This window comes from Aristolochia californica, unplaced genomic scaffold, assembly GCF_029961685.1.
Source record: "Aristolochia californica isolate CCGP_79_NKW_82.1479 unplaced genomic scaffold, dmAriCali1.0.hap1 SCAF_10, whole genome shotgun sequence".
NCBI classification, from domain to species: domain Eukaryota; kingdom Viridiplantae; phylum Streptophyta; class Magnoliopsida; order Piperales; family Aristolochiaceae; genus Aristolochia; species Aristolochia californica.
The window spans coordinates 29,924,462-29,938,436 of NW_027181771.1; the positions used below are offsets into that span (position 1 = coordinate 29,924,462).

The 13,975-nt window shown below is 37.8% G+C and overlaps 1 protein-coding gene across 3 annotated transcripts; it reads left to right on the plus strand.

Annotated features, from left to right (window-relative positions):
- Positions 1 to 749: 749 nt before the first annotated feature.
- On the plus strand, positions 750 to 8,144 carry LOC137942378 (phosphatidylinositol:ceramide inositolphosphotransferase 2-like). Of its 3 annotated transcripts, XR_011110564.1 has the most exons (14): positions 752 to 1,269; positions 1,413 to 1,899; positions 2,014 to 2,103; positions 2,995 to 3,081; positions 3,846 to 3,914; positions 5,559 to 5,639; positions 5,998 to 6,069; positions 6,239 to 6,299; positions 6,394 to 6,496; positions 6,723 to 6,818; positions 7,098 to 7,144; positions 7,234 to 7,355; positions 7,456 to 7,683; positions 7,788 to 8,143. XR_011110564.1 is itself a non-coding variant. In XM_068788003.1 (13 exons), the coding sequence occupies exons 2-13, from the start codon at positions 1,867 to 1,869 to the stop codon at positions 7,534 to 7,536; spliced, it is 936 nt and encodes a 311-aa protein (XP_068644104.1). In that variant the 5' UTR covers positions 750 to 1,269; positions 1,413 to 1,866; the 3' UTR covers positions 7,537 to 8,144. The 3 variants fall into 3 exon arrangements, 2 of the variants coding, with proteins under 2 accessions (XP_068644104.1, XP_068644103.1); XM_068788003.1 differs by having other exon boundaries at positions 750 to 1,269; positions 7,462 to 8,144; XM_068788002.1 differs by having other exon boundaries at positions 7,456 to 8,141.
- Positions 8,145 to 13,975: the final 5,831 nt, after the last annotated feature.

Sequence of the window (13,975 nt, forward strand, 5' to 3'; positions counted from 1 at the left end):
ATGTTATTAGAACATGTTCAATCCTAGTTGGCTCCAACTCATATCCATGCTGTCCACGTGGTCTCGCATGGAGGAAAATAATTTGAATCTACGGTGTAAAGCCGTGGCACTTTTGCGGATTTGAACCTGATCGCACAGGGGACCAAAATGACCTATCCAATCACAAAATCTGATCGCTCTTAACCGGATCCTTTCGACGAGGCCCATGCTTCCAATTCCAGAGATTCTCTGTACAATCTCTGTTGTAGTCTCGCGCCTCTGCAGTCTCCGGTCTCTCGTCTTCCCTTCTTCGTTTCCTCCGCCAACTTTCTCGATTCTCGGCCATCTCCAAGCTGGACTAAAATTTTGGTCGGTCGGCGATCTGGGTCGAAAATAAATTGGTCGGGGACTCGGTCACGGGGGCGAATCTTACTCTGTCCACGACTGCTGGGATCTAGAAGAAAAACTGACCCGGCGGCCCTCTTCGATCTACACGCCGGCTTTCTCGGAGTTTTCCGCCTAAATGATTTCAAACAGAAGATCTCAGAAAATGGGAGGGAATACCTAATTCAGCAAAAGTCAAAGTCGCAAAAAACAGACATTTTTGATTTATCAGTTGATGAATTTCAGATTTAATAATTTTCTTGTTATTTTTTACGTTTTTTAATTTTAAAAACTCATAATAAGAAAGGTTTAATCTCTTCTCCTTTTTCTAAATCGTGGGGTCCACCCGCGTTTGCTGTTTCGTTTTGCCCCGTGAACGGGGAAAAAGGGCAAGACAGAGGAGCGGGAGGGAAGCAATACGCAGAGAAGCACGGTGAGGAGAGGAAATTGATGAGGGTGATGAGGTGTAAAGAAAAGGAATCAGAAAGCTGTAGTCTGTTGCTCTAGCAAAGTCTGTGGCGTTCTTACCATCTGGCAACGCTAATTATAAAGAAAAACAAATATAATTTGTTGTCCTGGATCCTCCGAATTTTCTTCTCTCCTGTTGCTGTATCGAAAACCCTCTCGCCGAGCCATTTTTTTTTTTCATTTCTGCTCTCTGTTTCACAGTCCGTCTCTCTGCTTCTCTCTCTTCACGGCTGAGGATTGTGCATGAATCAATCGTTAATTGAAACGATCAAGTCCCTTTTTATATCCGTAATTCTATTCTTCTTCATCTTGGCTTCTCCTTCTCCTCTTTCCTGATTGTCTTCGGCAAAGGGAGCCCATTTCTTCAAATTCAGCCTTAGCTGGTGGCACGCCGCACTCAAAATCTACTATTCTCGACTCTCGAGTCCTGTGACCTCGGTAAGCATCGTCCATTGTGCGTTACTAATTATCTGAGACGGAATATTTGCCATGGCTTTTACTTTTTTTTTTAAATTCCATGGGCAAGTGCGTTTTTCTTTATTTTATTTTTGCAATAGCCTTTGACCATCTTTATTGTCTAGTTTTCACGTTCTTCCACCTCCGTTCCATGGTGGCGTGGCAAAGATCTTATACTCTTTAGCTGTCATAAGAGCCGTCTCAAACTCTCGGTCTGCATTGCTCCCCAAGATATATCAATCGTGTCTTTGGTCAACTTCATCCGGAACCGTTCTGTAATTCGATTAACCTTTTGCCGCCTCTGCGTCACATTTTTAGTTCGCCACTTGCGGGAGACGGTCGGAGATCTCGGTTTCGATAAGGTCTGAAGATTAGTCATTTGAATCGAGTTTTAAGAAGTTCCAGAGCAATTCCAATTGATTGGACGCTGCTTCCGTCTGGGACGAGGGGTCGGTTTTCTTCCCAAATTTTCAATTGTATTGCCAAAACTTTGTTGAGATTTGGGTGAAGGCACATCTAGGATGTCGAATCTAATCGCGGGACAATGAAGTAATACGGCAGTGAGTGCCAAATATAGAGATGACGTTTTACGTTGCTCGGGAAGGTTCAAAGGTTGTTTTTTTTTATCTTTTCCCCTTTCCGCGCTTTTCTTTCCTTCTCCCTTTCTGCTCGTCTTTCCAAGTTTTTTGACTTAGTGACTGTGCTTTTCTATTAACGTATGCAAAGCTATGGAGGAGGGTCTGGATGGAAACGTCTATGGAGTTGCAGCTATTAGCGGAAAAGTGGAAACTCATTCTTGCTGGACTAGTCTTTCAGGTTACTTTCTTCGTCGTCGATGGGTTTTTTCTTCGACGTGAAAATTTAACTGAGTTTTCCTTCTTTTATTTCTGCATCAGTGAAATCCAAATTTTGTAGCGGCCTTCTGCGACTTGCTTTATGTGAATTGTGCCAAGTCATGTTATGGTTTTACCTTTAACTAAATAGATCATAGTCCTGAATTTCTCCTTTTTTATTTTTTTTGCACTCTGTATGTTTGTTTTCAGCAAAACACTATATATTTGGTTATCCATGGGGAGATACGAAATCGTTCGCATTTTCATGTGGTTTCATTTAGTCAATACTTGTATTGCCGTGATGATTAGTATCTATTTGCTTTTCCTGAAAGTTTCTTTACTCCGTTAATTCCTCTAGCATTGATGCTAATTTCATTATATTTTTAATGAGCCAGAAAAGATTTTCTGGCTTCTAGTTTTCCTCTGCTTTATAACTGAAGATAGGTAATATAGAAGGCTGCATATTGATCTCAAGTTCTCAGCTGTTGTAAGTAAAAGTGAACTTGACACATCTGTTGCATTTCTTAGACTTGGGATTGAATGCCTGATTACCTTCTGAATATTATCTGGATTGCTAGTATGGTAGCAATGGAATCGTTCAACATGTTCTAGTTATTCAGTGCTTGGTGATATAAGTCACAATGTGAATATCCTTGGTGTGCATGGCATTCAGTTTCCTGTTTTCTAGTGAAATTTCTGAAGATGCATGTCTGACTAGTGGTCAACATGTTTGTCCTGCGTCTGATTTCCAAACATGCTATTGTTTCTTTACTTATGTGATTCACATTAGAATTTTTTACTTAAGTTACTTTTGGAGACAACTAAGATAAAATAGTGTTTGTGAATACTAATTTGAACTTCCACATATAAACAGTATATTCATGGATTAGCTGCTCGAGGAGTCCACTATTTGCATCGGCCAGGACCAACTCTTCAGGATTTAGGTTTCTTTCTTTTGCCGGTGAGTATGGTATTTCATGCTTTTATTAAGAGCTTGTTGTTTTACTCATTCACCATGTGTTTGTACCCTTCTAATGAAAGAACAAATGAATGTGTTTTGGCATGTACTAGTACAAAATATACACAAGAAGGTAATCACTCAGTAGATGCTTCACAGTCATAGTGATAAGACATGTTATTATGTTTCGCAGCTCAAATATTTTATTCTACAGATAAACTATTATGTTAGTTATCCTCTTAGTGTATGGATGAATTTGAGTTATTTTTTTATGGCTCCTTTTTTTTCACCATCGTGACACCATTTGGTCATCCATTAAGAATTGTGTAGTATAGCTGAATGCAGTTGGCCAAGATATATTTGTCAGTACACAAGATTGACATTAATCTCCAATTTTTATGGTTATCGCGTGACATGCAATCCTTCTACTGAAAGAATGCTGAATTAAGTGGCAAGATGGCGTAGCATGAGTGTCAAAATTTTCATTCACAAAAGAAGTTCTTTATGTAATGAATACAAACAATGCACATAAGCCACTGATTGTTTCTGGAGCACCATTTTTATTAATATCTAAGAGATTAAGCATTTGGAAGTCTTTACAGCTAATGACAAAATTGATATTGCAGAATAAGTTAGCTGACAAATATTGGACAAGCTAAACCTTTTGAGAAGAAAACTTACTTTTATCTAATAATTTAAGCTATGATGCATTTTCTGTGGAACTTTCTGTGTATGATGGCTTCATTCCCTTACATTAATCTTTTTAGGAGCTTGGACAACAGAGAGCTTACATCAGTGAGACCTTATTCACCTTCCTGTTCATCTCCTTTATCTTGGTAAGACTTTTCCTGAAATTAAGAGTATTTTGTCTATTTATGCTTGTTCTAAAATTGATTAGTCCCAAGCTTGCTGTCCTGTTGTGAACTGCTACAGATTACTTAGAATATTATGCTTATACATTTCACTATATTTTTTACATTTAAAAAAAGAATATTATTTTTATCTTGCTTAAATCATGTCTTATTAAATCAACTTCATCAATACCTTTGTTTTTGTGCAATGTAACTTGCTTAATTGGGGAATTCTTTCTTACACCTTTGGTATCGTATCAATTTCAATTTACATTAAAAAAGGAATTTACTTTGCAGTCATATGCAAAAAAAAAAAAAAAGATTTATTTCAGTGTATCATCTAAGTCATAATTGTCTTGCTTCCATGGCTGATTCTTTGCTTTCCCGCAGATATGCCATGCTAGCTTCTTTGTTATGATTTGGCAAGTTGTAAACACTCTAAAAACATAGTTTGGAGCTTCTAGTCTCTCAAACTGGATACTAATTTAGTGACTATCTCATTATCCAGCCTAGTTCCATATTTGTTGGCATAGTATCCTTCTTCTTCAATTTTGTAACATTAATTTTTCTTTAAAGTGTTTATTTACACTACTGTTTCATATTAATTGCTGAAGTGTTAAGGTTTTCCTTTGTTTGTATTTAGAAGAAATCTTAGTTTGTTAGTTACAGAAGGATATGGATATATGCCTAGAAGAGAAGAGATATGAGTGCTAAAATGAATACAGTGAATTTCCACTTCTTTGTTCGAGAGACTTTTTCTGAAATCGAACTGATTTGACCTCCATATTGACATTTTTTCAATATGTTTGATATTTATGTTGATTCTCTTTGGTATGGTATTTTTCCTGCGATTTGTGATGGGAGAGAAACTGTACATTCTTCTTGTCTTAATGATATAATCATCATTTTAAAAAAAATTAGAATTTGGATGTCATTGTCACCCTGTCATCTACACGGGTTGTTATCTCAAAAGCTAGTGATGTTATAAGTTGGATCACCATGCATGCAACGTCAGCTGATTTAGAAACCTAAATTTGGTCAGTTGGTCTTTTGTACCGGCTGTTTTGTTTGTCTTTGAGGAAACCATTATTTCCTGGTGTTTTTGTATTTATTGTAATTATATCTGTGTAACAGATATTTTTAGAAATTTTATCCTATACTTTTCTAAATGGTGTTAGGGTAATTTTTCAGTTCAATTATGTGGCCACTTGCTTTTGCTTCTAGAATTGTTCACGAGTTTTGGACTAGTGTAGTGATGCTTGCTTCTATTTTGAAATTCTCTCTATTGTTAGATAATGAGATTAGGGGTATTTTTGGTATTTCTATATTTGCATCTAGTAGTCAGATAGTAGTATATGAAGTTATTCTATGAATCTGTTATATTTTTTGTTTATTTTAGATCCTTATATGTAGTATATTATGAACTCTTGTACTTAGGGTCATTTTAGTCATTTACCTTTTCTTTCAGTTAAGTGATATAAAACCTGTCAAGGATTGAATTCTGCCTCTAACAAAAGCAACTTCTCATGCTGCCCTTTTTTTTCTTATTTTTTCTCTCTTCTCTTCTCTTCTCTTGCATTTAAATCTCAAACTTTACAACTATGATATTGAGGGTGTTTTCTTTTGCAGTGGACTTTCCATCCATTCATTTTCCAAAGCAAGAAATTCTACACTGTTATTCTCTGGTGCAGGGTTTTGGCTTTCCTAGTTGTAAGTGCCAATGTGACACTTAAATTTTCAACTCATGATAAATCTTTCTTGTGACACTCTTAGGCTGTTTATGTTTCTTGTAGTAGCTATGCAAGCTGGCTTCTTATGCCGACCAAGCAGCCTTCGTGAGAAAAAAGGAAATGATTGAGAACCAAAACTTTAGACTAGGGAAGAAACTGATCCAATAAAATTTCAAGGTCTTGGATTGACTTTGGCACTAAACTGTGAACACAAATATTAGTCATGCTTGTATTTTTGGTCTAGCTTGAAATCTACTACTGCTTAGTGCCCAATTATTTCTGACATTTATTTTTGGTCTAGCTTGTTGTGAGCATAATTCTAGTTTTGTCTCCTGCAGGCTTCCCAAGCTCTTCGAATTATCACTTTTTATTCCACACAGCTTCCAGGTCCTAACTATCACTGCCGTGAGGTGACATATTTGCTGGACATGGTTATTTTCGTTTTGCTGCAACTTTTTTTTCTTGTGAAATGTCAATGGTTGGATGGTGGAATTAGTAACTATTTTTTAGCACCTCCATTCTCTTTCCCTTTGAATATAGTGCTTGAAAGTTTTAGTAAAACAGTATTTCTTCTTATAGGGATCAAAACTAGCAAGATTGCCTCATCCGGACAGCATTCTTGAAGTTCTCTTGATTAATTGTAAGGGATAGCTTTGCTGACTGTCTTCATGGTGCTGACTTGTCCATTTGAAAGTACAAACTTTTGACATTCATCCTGTTTATCTCAAATGCAGTTCCCCATGGTGTAATATATGGTTGTGGTGATTTGATTTTTTCATCGCACATGATATTTACACTTGTTTTTGTCATCACTTACCAGAAGTATGGCACAAAAAGGTATGATAACATATCTGATTAGCTTAAGTAGGGTTGTATACTGTAGAAACATATTTCTAAGGTTGTCACTTAAGGACAGTCCTATCCATTGCTGAATGTCATGGGGGTCTTTTATGGTTTGTGGCTCCTCGATTTCATACGGGCCTGTATTTTTCTACAAAGTGTTGTTTTATAGAATGGCATCTGGATGGTGATGTTCTGATGCTGCTCTTTGACATGGTGATAGGTGCATCAAGCAAATTGCATGGTTGATAGCAGTGACACTCAGCTTCTTGATTATTGCTTCTAGAAAGCATTACACAGTTGATGTCGTTGTGGCATGGTATGTAGATCTCTTTCCTTGTGACACACTAATATCTGTTTGGAACCCCTAGAAAAGGCAAAAAAAAAAAAGGAAAAAAAATGAGAATTTGACCATTATTTTTCTCAAAAATAGTTAGTGAAAATGAGATAATGATCAAATTCTCTTTTTTACTAACTATTTTTGGGAATAATAATGGTTAAATTCTCATTTTCTTTTCTTTTTCATGGGTTCCAAACAGACCCTAAGTGAATGAGTAGTTCTCTTATTTTGGTTTTAATCATGTGTTTGATTTTCCAGGTACACTGTCAGTTTGGTGATATTTTTTGTGGACAAGAAACTTCCAGGTTTGCTTTAGCTAGTTTCTTTCCATGGTCTCTCAACTTGTGTCTCTTTGGGATTGCTCGTGCTGATCATTGGGTGTTTTATCATGCAGAAATGCCTGATCGGACCAGTGGCATGTCACCTTCATTGCTCCCTATGAGCACCAAAGATGGCAAATCAAAAGAAGAAAACCACAAGCTGATAAATGGGAATTCTGTGGATTCCACCGATTGGGTAGTTATATTCTCTTTAATTTATCTTCTCGAATGTCTTTCTCAACCGTATTTCCTAATTCTCATCATACTATTTACCTTGGAATCACACCTTGATCCAGAGACAGAGAGCACAGGCGAATGGGAAGCTTCTGGAGGATGGAAATACAGTCCATACTGATAGTCCCATGAACGGTTCATAGTTTAAACAAAGCCCTGCATGTCACTCTCCCTCGGAAGTCACGCTGGCTTGGTCGCAGATGGTTGCCGGAGGCCCTTTTCCAAATCGTAACTTTGAAGGAAGAATGGAAACTGTGGACTCAAAATTTTTTCAATACAGTTTTGCAATGGTCCTCACACATAATTGTAACATTAGAAATTTTCATTGAAATGTGTAGAAGTGACTGAATTCAGGCATTCCTCATATCTGAGACTTTGAGGGTGATTTCTGCAGGGTCGACGCCAGGAACTAGTAAGTTCAAATAAATTCAGAGAGTGATTTACGACAGTTCTTTAGAGAAGGCAATGGAGGTGCATGACGTTTACCATTATTGGTCGAGGATTTGATAAGATTGTTTACTGTTTGCCACCAAAACCTTAGAAAATGAAAGTGGAATTGTGATGAACAAGATGATCACCATGGGTGGTTTGTACTCGGTTGATAGTGCCATCATCACTGGTGTTCAAGGTCACATGATTATATCATCGTTTGTTTATCCAAAAAAATTCCATGTAATACTATCATTACTACGCTCTTTCCTGGGAAGAAATGAATATGTATTATTACTACCAACATTTTCTAATTGCCATTTCAAGCATAAAATGGTCCATACAAGGCAGTTTTACAACCGAGGCAGGACAAAACCTTCCGTGAAATCTTTCACATTCCACCAGAAGTGGTTAGCATCATTTTGTAAATCATGGTTTTGCAATTCACCAAATTAACTAGATTTGATTGTGTTTGTTTTGCATAGGGTTTTCTCACTTTGAAATCAGAATTGACCTGCGGCGAGCCTGACCTTTTGGCTCTACTCATCCCCCTTGAGTGGTAGACTCAGAAGTAAACTTGTTTGAGTTGAAATGGACATTATCTTATTCTAATAGCTGATTCGGGTAAAGTTTATACTCCATCATGGAAAGTTAGTGGTGTTCATGGAGAAGATATTATTGCAATCACCTCTGAAAAATTGAATGGGCAGAATTATCTTAGTTAGGATAAGTTTGTTTGTAAGTATTTGAAGGCTAAGAGAAAGTCAAGATAATTAGAGATAATCCTCCAGTGCCTATTAATAATGATTGGGAGGTAGAATACGACCAGGTTGTGACTTGTATTATAAATAACATTGATTCCAAATCGAAGAATTAAATCATGAATTGTGAAACCTCAAAGGAAATGTGGGTATCTCTAGAATCTTTGCATGAACAAGAGAACAATTTATCTCGAGTGCATGAGTTATACATAGATTTCTTTTGTCTTAAGAGAGGGAACAAATTTGTTATAAAGTATTATAGTGAATTTCTAGGGGTATGGTAGGATATAAATATCTATCATATGTTCACTACAAATGAATAGGAGTTGATACAACAACAGAATCAACTGCTAGTTGCTAAATTCTTGGTGGCCTTAGTTGTGAATTTGATGGAATAAATGCACAATTTCTTGCATCAAATGATGTGCCTACATTTTCTACAACCTTTAACTAGATTGTGTGTGTTTAAACTAAAGTTCTACCAAATGTGTCAACTCTTAATACTTTTGGCTTTACATGATCTTCTAGAGGTCGTAACAATGCTAGTAGAGGCAGAGGTAGAGATAGGTCTGGTCGAAATAGAGGCCGAGGTGATGGCAAGTCTGAGAGGAAGTATAATTACTGTGGCTGAACATTTCTTAGATAAGTATTGGATTAAGTTTAGTAAACTAGCATGGCCAAACTTGACCATTCATGATAGAAGTGAGACACCTACTTAGGAGGTAAACAATGCAAAATCAGGGCCTTATGATGAAATGTTTCAATTATTATATTGTTATATGTTGATGACATGTTGATAGCAGGTGCTTGTAAACAGGAAATAGATAAGTTGAAAAAGGAAAGTTGTCTAAGAAGTTTGCAATGAAGAATTTAGGTGCTGCAAAACAAATCCTTGGGATGAGGATTACTAGGGACATTGATGTTTTGAAACTGTCACAAGAAATTCATGTGAAGAAGGTGTTGAACAAATTAAGTATGAATAATACAAAACCAGTGAGTACTCTTTGGCTAGTCACTTTAGGCTATCTAATGAGTAGTCACCTTCTACAGAGCAGGAGCGAGCCAACATGATCAATCTGCCTTATGCTTCTATTATTGGCAATCTCATGTATGTCATGGTGTCACTAGACCAGACATAGCTCATAAAGTGGGAGATGTGAGCAAATATATGAGTAATCCGGGTAAACAATATTGGGAAGCAGTGAAGTGGATTCTCAAGTATTTGAGAGGCACTGCAGACTCAACCTTATGTTTCAAAAAGTTAGACTTGGGATTACAGGGTTATGTAGATGCTGACATGGCTGAAGACATTGATGGCATGAAGAGTGCCACTGGATATGTATACACATTAGGTGGTACAACAGTTAGTTGGGTCTCTAAGTTGCTGAAAATAGTTGTTCTTTCCACTACTGAAGCAGAATATGTTGCAGTGATCGAAGCCAACAAAGAGATGGTGTAGTTGCAGTTTTTCTAGGAAGAATTAGGTCTCAAGCATGGGAAGAATGTGTTATATTGTGATAAACAGAATGCTATTTATTTAGCAAAGAATCCTGTTTATCATGTCAGAACAAAGCACATATAGGTGCGTTATCACTTTATCAGATCAACTCTGGAGGATGGAGTCTTAGCACTTGGGAAGATTCAAGGAAGCTAGAATCCGGCTAATGTGTTGACAAAGACTGTTACGAGAAGACTTCTCTTTGAGGATTGAGAAGTTGTTGTTGCTGGAGAGGAGATATTGATGATGGATTAGTCTCCAAGTGGGAGTTTCCTGAGTTGTGGAGCCTAATCAACGCCCTACGCTGAGTTGGTACATGGATCGACCTTCACGGTAAGGTCACCGTGGGGGTTGGAAGGGGGGCGAGGAACCCCCGCCAGGTCCACGATATATTAACTATTGTTTCATTAAGGCCAATTTGGAAATTTTACTCTTGTATTGCCCTAGTTTCCTCTTTATATTTGGGGCACTGCTATTAAGGTTTGATCCGAGGAGCATCTTGAGTTGCGGCCCGTGAGAGGTTAGAGAAAACACCTGTAAGTGTGTGCAATTTCTTTTGTAAACTATTTCATCTTTATAGTGGATTATTGCAGTGGTAGAAGACAGAACGTAATCTCACCTTGAGGCGAACCTATATAAATCTTGTTGTTATTTTTCGTTGCTTGTTTTTCCTTTTTCCGCGATTATTATTATTGCTCTCGTTAGTTTGGAATTCGGGCATCTAATTTCTAACATTGTACTGACACAGAGGAAATATATAAAAAATATATTACAAGAGAATAGGTTATTAGGTACTAAATTGGTTGAAACTCTAAAGGGGGGTTAGTCAACATGACTCAGGACATGAACTTCAGGCGCATTACTCAGTTCATGTCCTGAGGTCGTTAGGGAGTGTCAAACTTCATGTCATGTACATGATCATCCATGACTCAAGAGATCATGTCCCAAGAGTAAATGGTGGAAAGTGCTTTCTGCTCAATTTTGAGAATCATGAAACGAGCGCGGGGCTCTCTCTACTGCACACCTCTCGCTCATTTCTGCCATTTTGTTCCCGCACCCCTCTCTCGTTCCTGCAGCCCCTCTGTCGTCTCCCTAAACCCCGAGCTCTCTACTCCCTCTCTCGTCTCCACCGTCCCCCTCCGGTCTCCCTCACTCCAGTCTCCCTCTCTCCGGTCTCCATCTCTCGCTGCGAACGTCCTTTCAGTGTCCTTCTCTCCATCTCGGACTCGCTCTCCTTCTGAACCACCCGCTCGCTTCTCCCTCTCTCTGATCCCTCTCTTCTCTCTCTGTCACTTCTCCCTCTTTTCTCCCTTTCGGCATCTCACTCCCTTCTCCCTCTCACTATTATCTTTTCCCCCAAAATACCTTCCGATTTCCTGCGATTCCCTTATTTCGGTTTCGGTTTTCTTCGATTTTGACATTTGGGCTTCGATTTCTTAATTTCTACTTCGATTCGGCATCGATTTCCCCATTCGACTTTGATTTCAGCCGTCGGCTTCGGTTTTCCCCAAATTTCAGAAGGTATGACTGAACCCTAATTTTTTTCTGATTAAATGAGTGTTGTATTTGATTTAATTTTAGTTTCAGTGCCTAATTTGGGGTTATTTGTGCATAATTGTGGGATTTAGTGTTACGGTTTAGGGCCTAAATGTTTTATTAGGGTTAGGGTGTAGTGTTTTTAGGGTTTGGTGCTCTGTATTTAGGGGTTAAGTGTTTAGGGTTAAGGATTTATGGTATTGTTAGGGTTTAGGTTATGGAATTAGGGTTTAGTTTTTTTTTTCATTTTTTTTTCAGTTAAGGTTTATTGGGTGATAGGGTTTAGGGTAAAGGGTTTGGGGGTTTTAGGGTTTTTAAGATCTAGGGTTTTTTGTTTAACTTCTGGAATTAGGGTTTAGGAGGTTTTGGGGGGTATGGGGGTCTAGGGTTAGGGTTTAGGATTTTAGGGTTTAGGGTCTAGCGTGTTTTTAAGGTTCTCAATTATGGTTTACGGTGTTTAGTCCAGTTCAAACAAGGTTGAGTTGCCTACACGGGCGTCCATTAGCCAACGAAACCCGACCCCCATCATTGACGAGGTACAGTTCGTAGTGACTGTGAAGTCATATGGGGCTCTACCAGGGGTGTTCGATGAATTTGGACTTGATGTGTGTGTGTGTTTGCATTGTTTAGTGCATCTTCAATGGAAATAGTTGATTAATTTTGGATTGTTTTAGAATGTTGTTTAAAATTTTTGAAGTGCTATGGAATGTTTTTGCCACGTGGTGAGGAGATTTGGGTATTATAAATATCCACCACATGGTATTTTCTTATTTGTGGTTTTTGTTTTCATGACAGGTATGGTTGTCTGATAAAGTTTTTTCTATGAGGACAATCTCGGATTTAGATTGGAAATGGCTGCAAGAAAACAACCAAGTGGTCGATCATATGACTTTTGGAGCTTTGAAGAAGACAACAAAATGCTCGATCTTTTAGTCGAGCAGGTATATATGGGGAACAAGTTGCCCAATGGGGTTTGGAAGCATGAGGTATATACGGAATGTGTCAATAAGTTCAATGAAGACGCAGTCAATAAAAAAACTGTTGAGCAGCTTAATAATCGAACAAGATCATGGAAGAAAACATACCAAACTGTAACAAGCTGTCTCAACACTAGTGGGTTCGGTTGGGATGCAACCACACAGCGAGTTACTGCATGTCATTCTATATGGCAAGACTACATTAAGGTTAGTAAATCATGATATATTGTAAAACAGTTTGTATTGTTTCGCATTACTAAGAACTCTATTCCATTATAAATGATGTTTTATTCTTGTAGGAGCATAATTTATTCTTGTTGCCCATTTACGACAAATTGGCTATGGTAGTCGGAAACTCAATAGCCGTAGGGAGTGGTAGTACAACTCCTATAGATCTGGGCGATGAAATCATCCATGATGAGTCGGCTTCTATCCTGATGGACGAGCCCGATAATGTTGACGTAGTTATGGGAACTCCACCGGAATTCATTAGCGGAAATTATTTGACAGCGGATCAATCTTGTAGAAGTAAAGGATCATCTTTAGGTTGTCGTAGAAAGAGAAACAAATTACCCACTGATGACAATAGACAATTAATTGATGCAGTTAGCCGAGTCGCTGAAGCAATCAATTGTGTTATGAAGTATAAGGAGCGCGATGTCAAAGAACCTTGGATCAATGCCCTCATAGAAATCCCGGACTTGTTAGATGCACTGAAGTATGGTGCTCCTGGATGGTTGGATACGCCAAGTAAGAAGGCCATGTTTATAAAAATGACAGTGGCAGAGCGGGTCAGGTTACTTAATTATTATGCAAACAACTAATTGTAATGCGTTTTAAGTACAATATCTTTTTTGGGAAGATTGTTATATATTAAAAACGATGTTTGAATTATAACGTTGCTAGACTTGTCAGTATGGTTAAGGTTTTTATTTTATATGCTTGTTGTCTTAATATATTATGTGGATAATATGGTGGATGAGTATGGATGTGAATATGATTGTTGAGTTTGGATGAATAGGTTATGATTGAAGATTGATGTTTATTTTTGTTTATGACTTTTTAGAAGATTAAATTTGTAGATTCTCATGGATATTATGACAGAAGAAGAAATGGATGTAACTATGGTTGGATTGGCATGTATTATTGTCGTCATAGTAAGATACTATCTATGCCATGGCAATAGAGGTGTACCACGTTCTTGTGGGATGAATGGTCCGTTGTATTTGCAAAAGGCCTTAGACAAATCTCCTGTTAAATTTTGAAAATTTTACAGGATGAATCAAATTGTATTTCACAAATTGGCAAAAATACTTAATAGCAGAGGGTTTTTATCAACGACAAAGACCATCTCAGTGGAGGAGCAACTTGCCTATTTCCT

Bases quoted from the DNA above. Each gene is read 5' to 3' on its own strand.
- LOC137942378 (XM_068788002.1), top strand. From the start codon at position 1,867: ATGACGTTTTACGTTGCTCGGGAAGGTTCAAAG. The intron at 3,915-5,558 runs GTAAGACTTTTC...TTTCTTTTGCAG, and splicing joins TGTTCATCTCCTTTATCTTG to TGGACTTTCCATCCATTCAT. The intron at 6,070-6,238 runs GTGACATATTTG...TTCTTCTTATAG, and splicing joins CTAACTATCACTGCCGTGAG to GGATCAAAACTAGCAAGATT.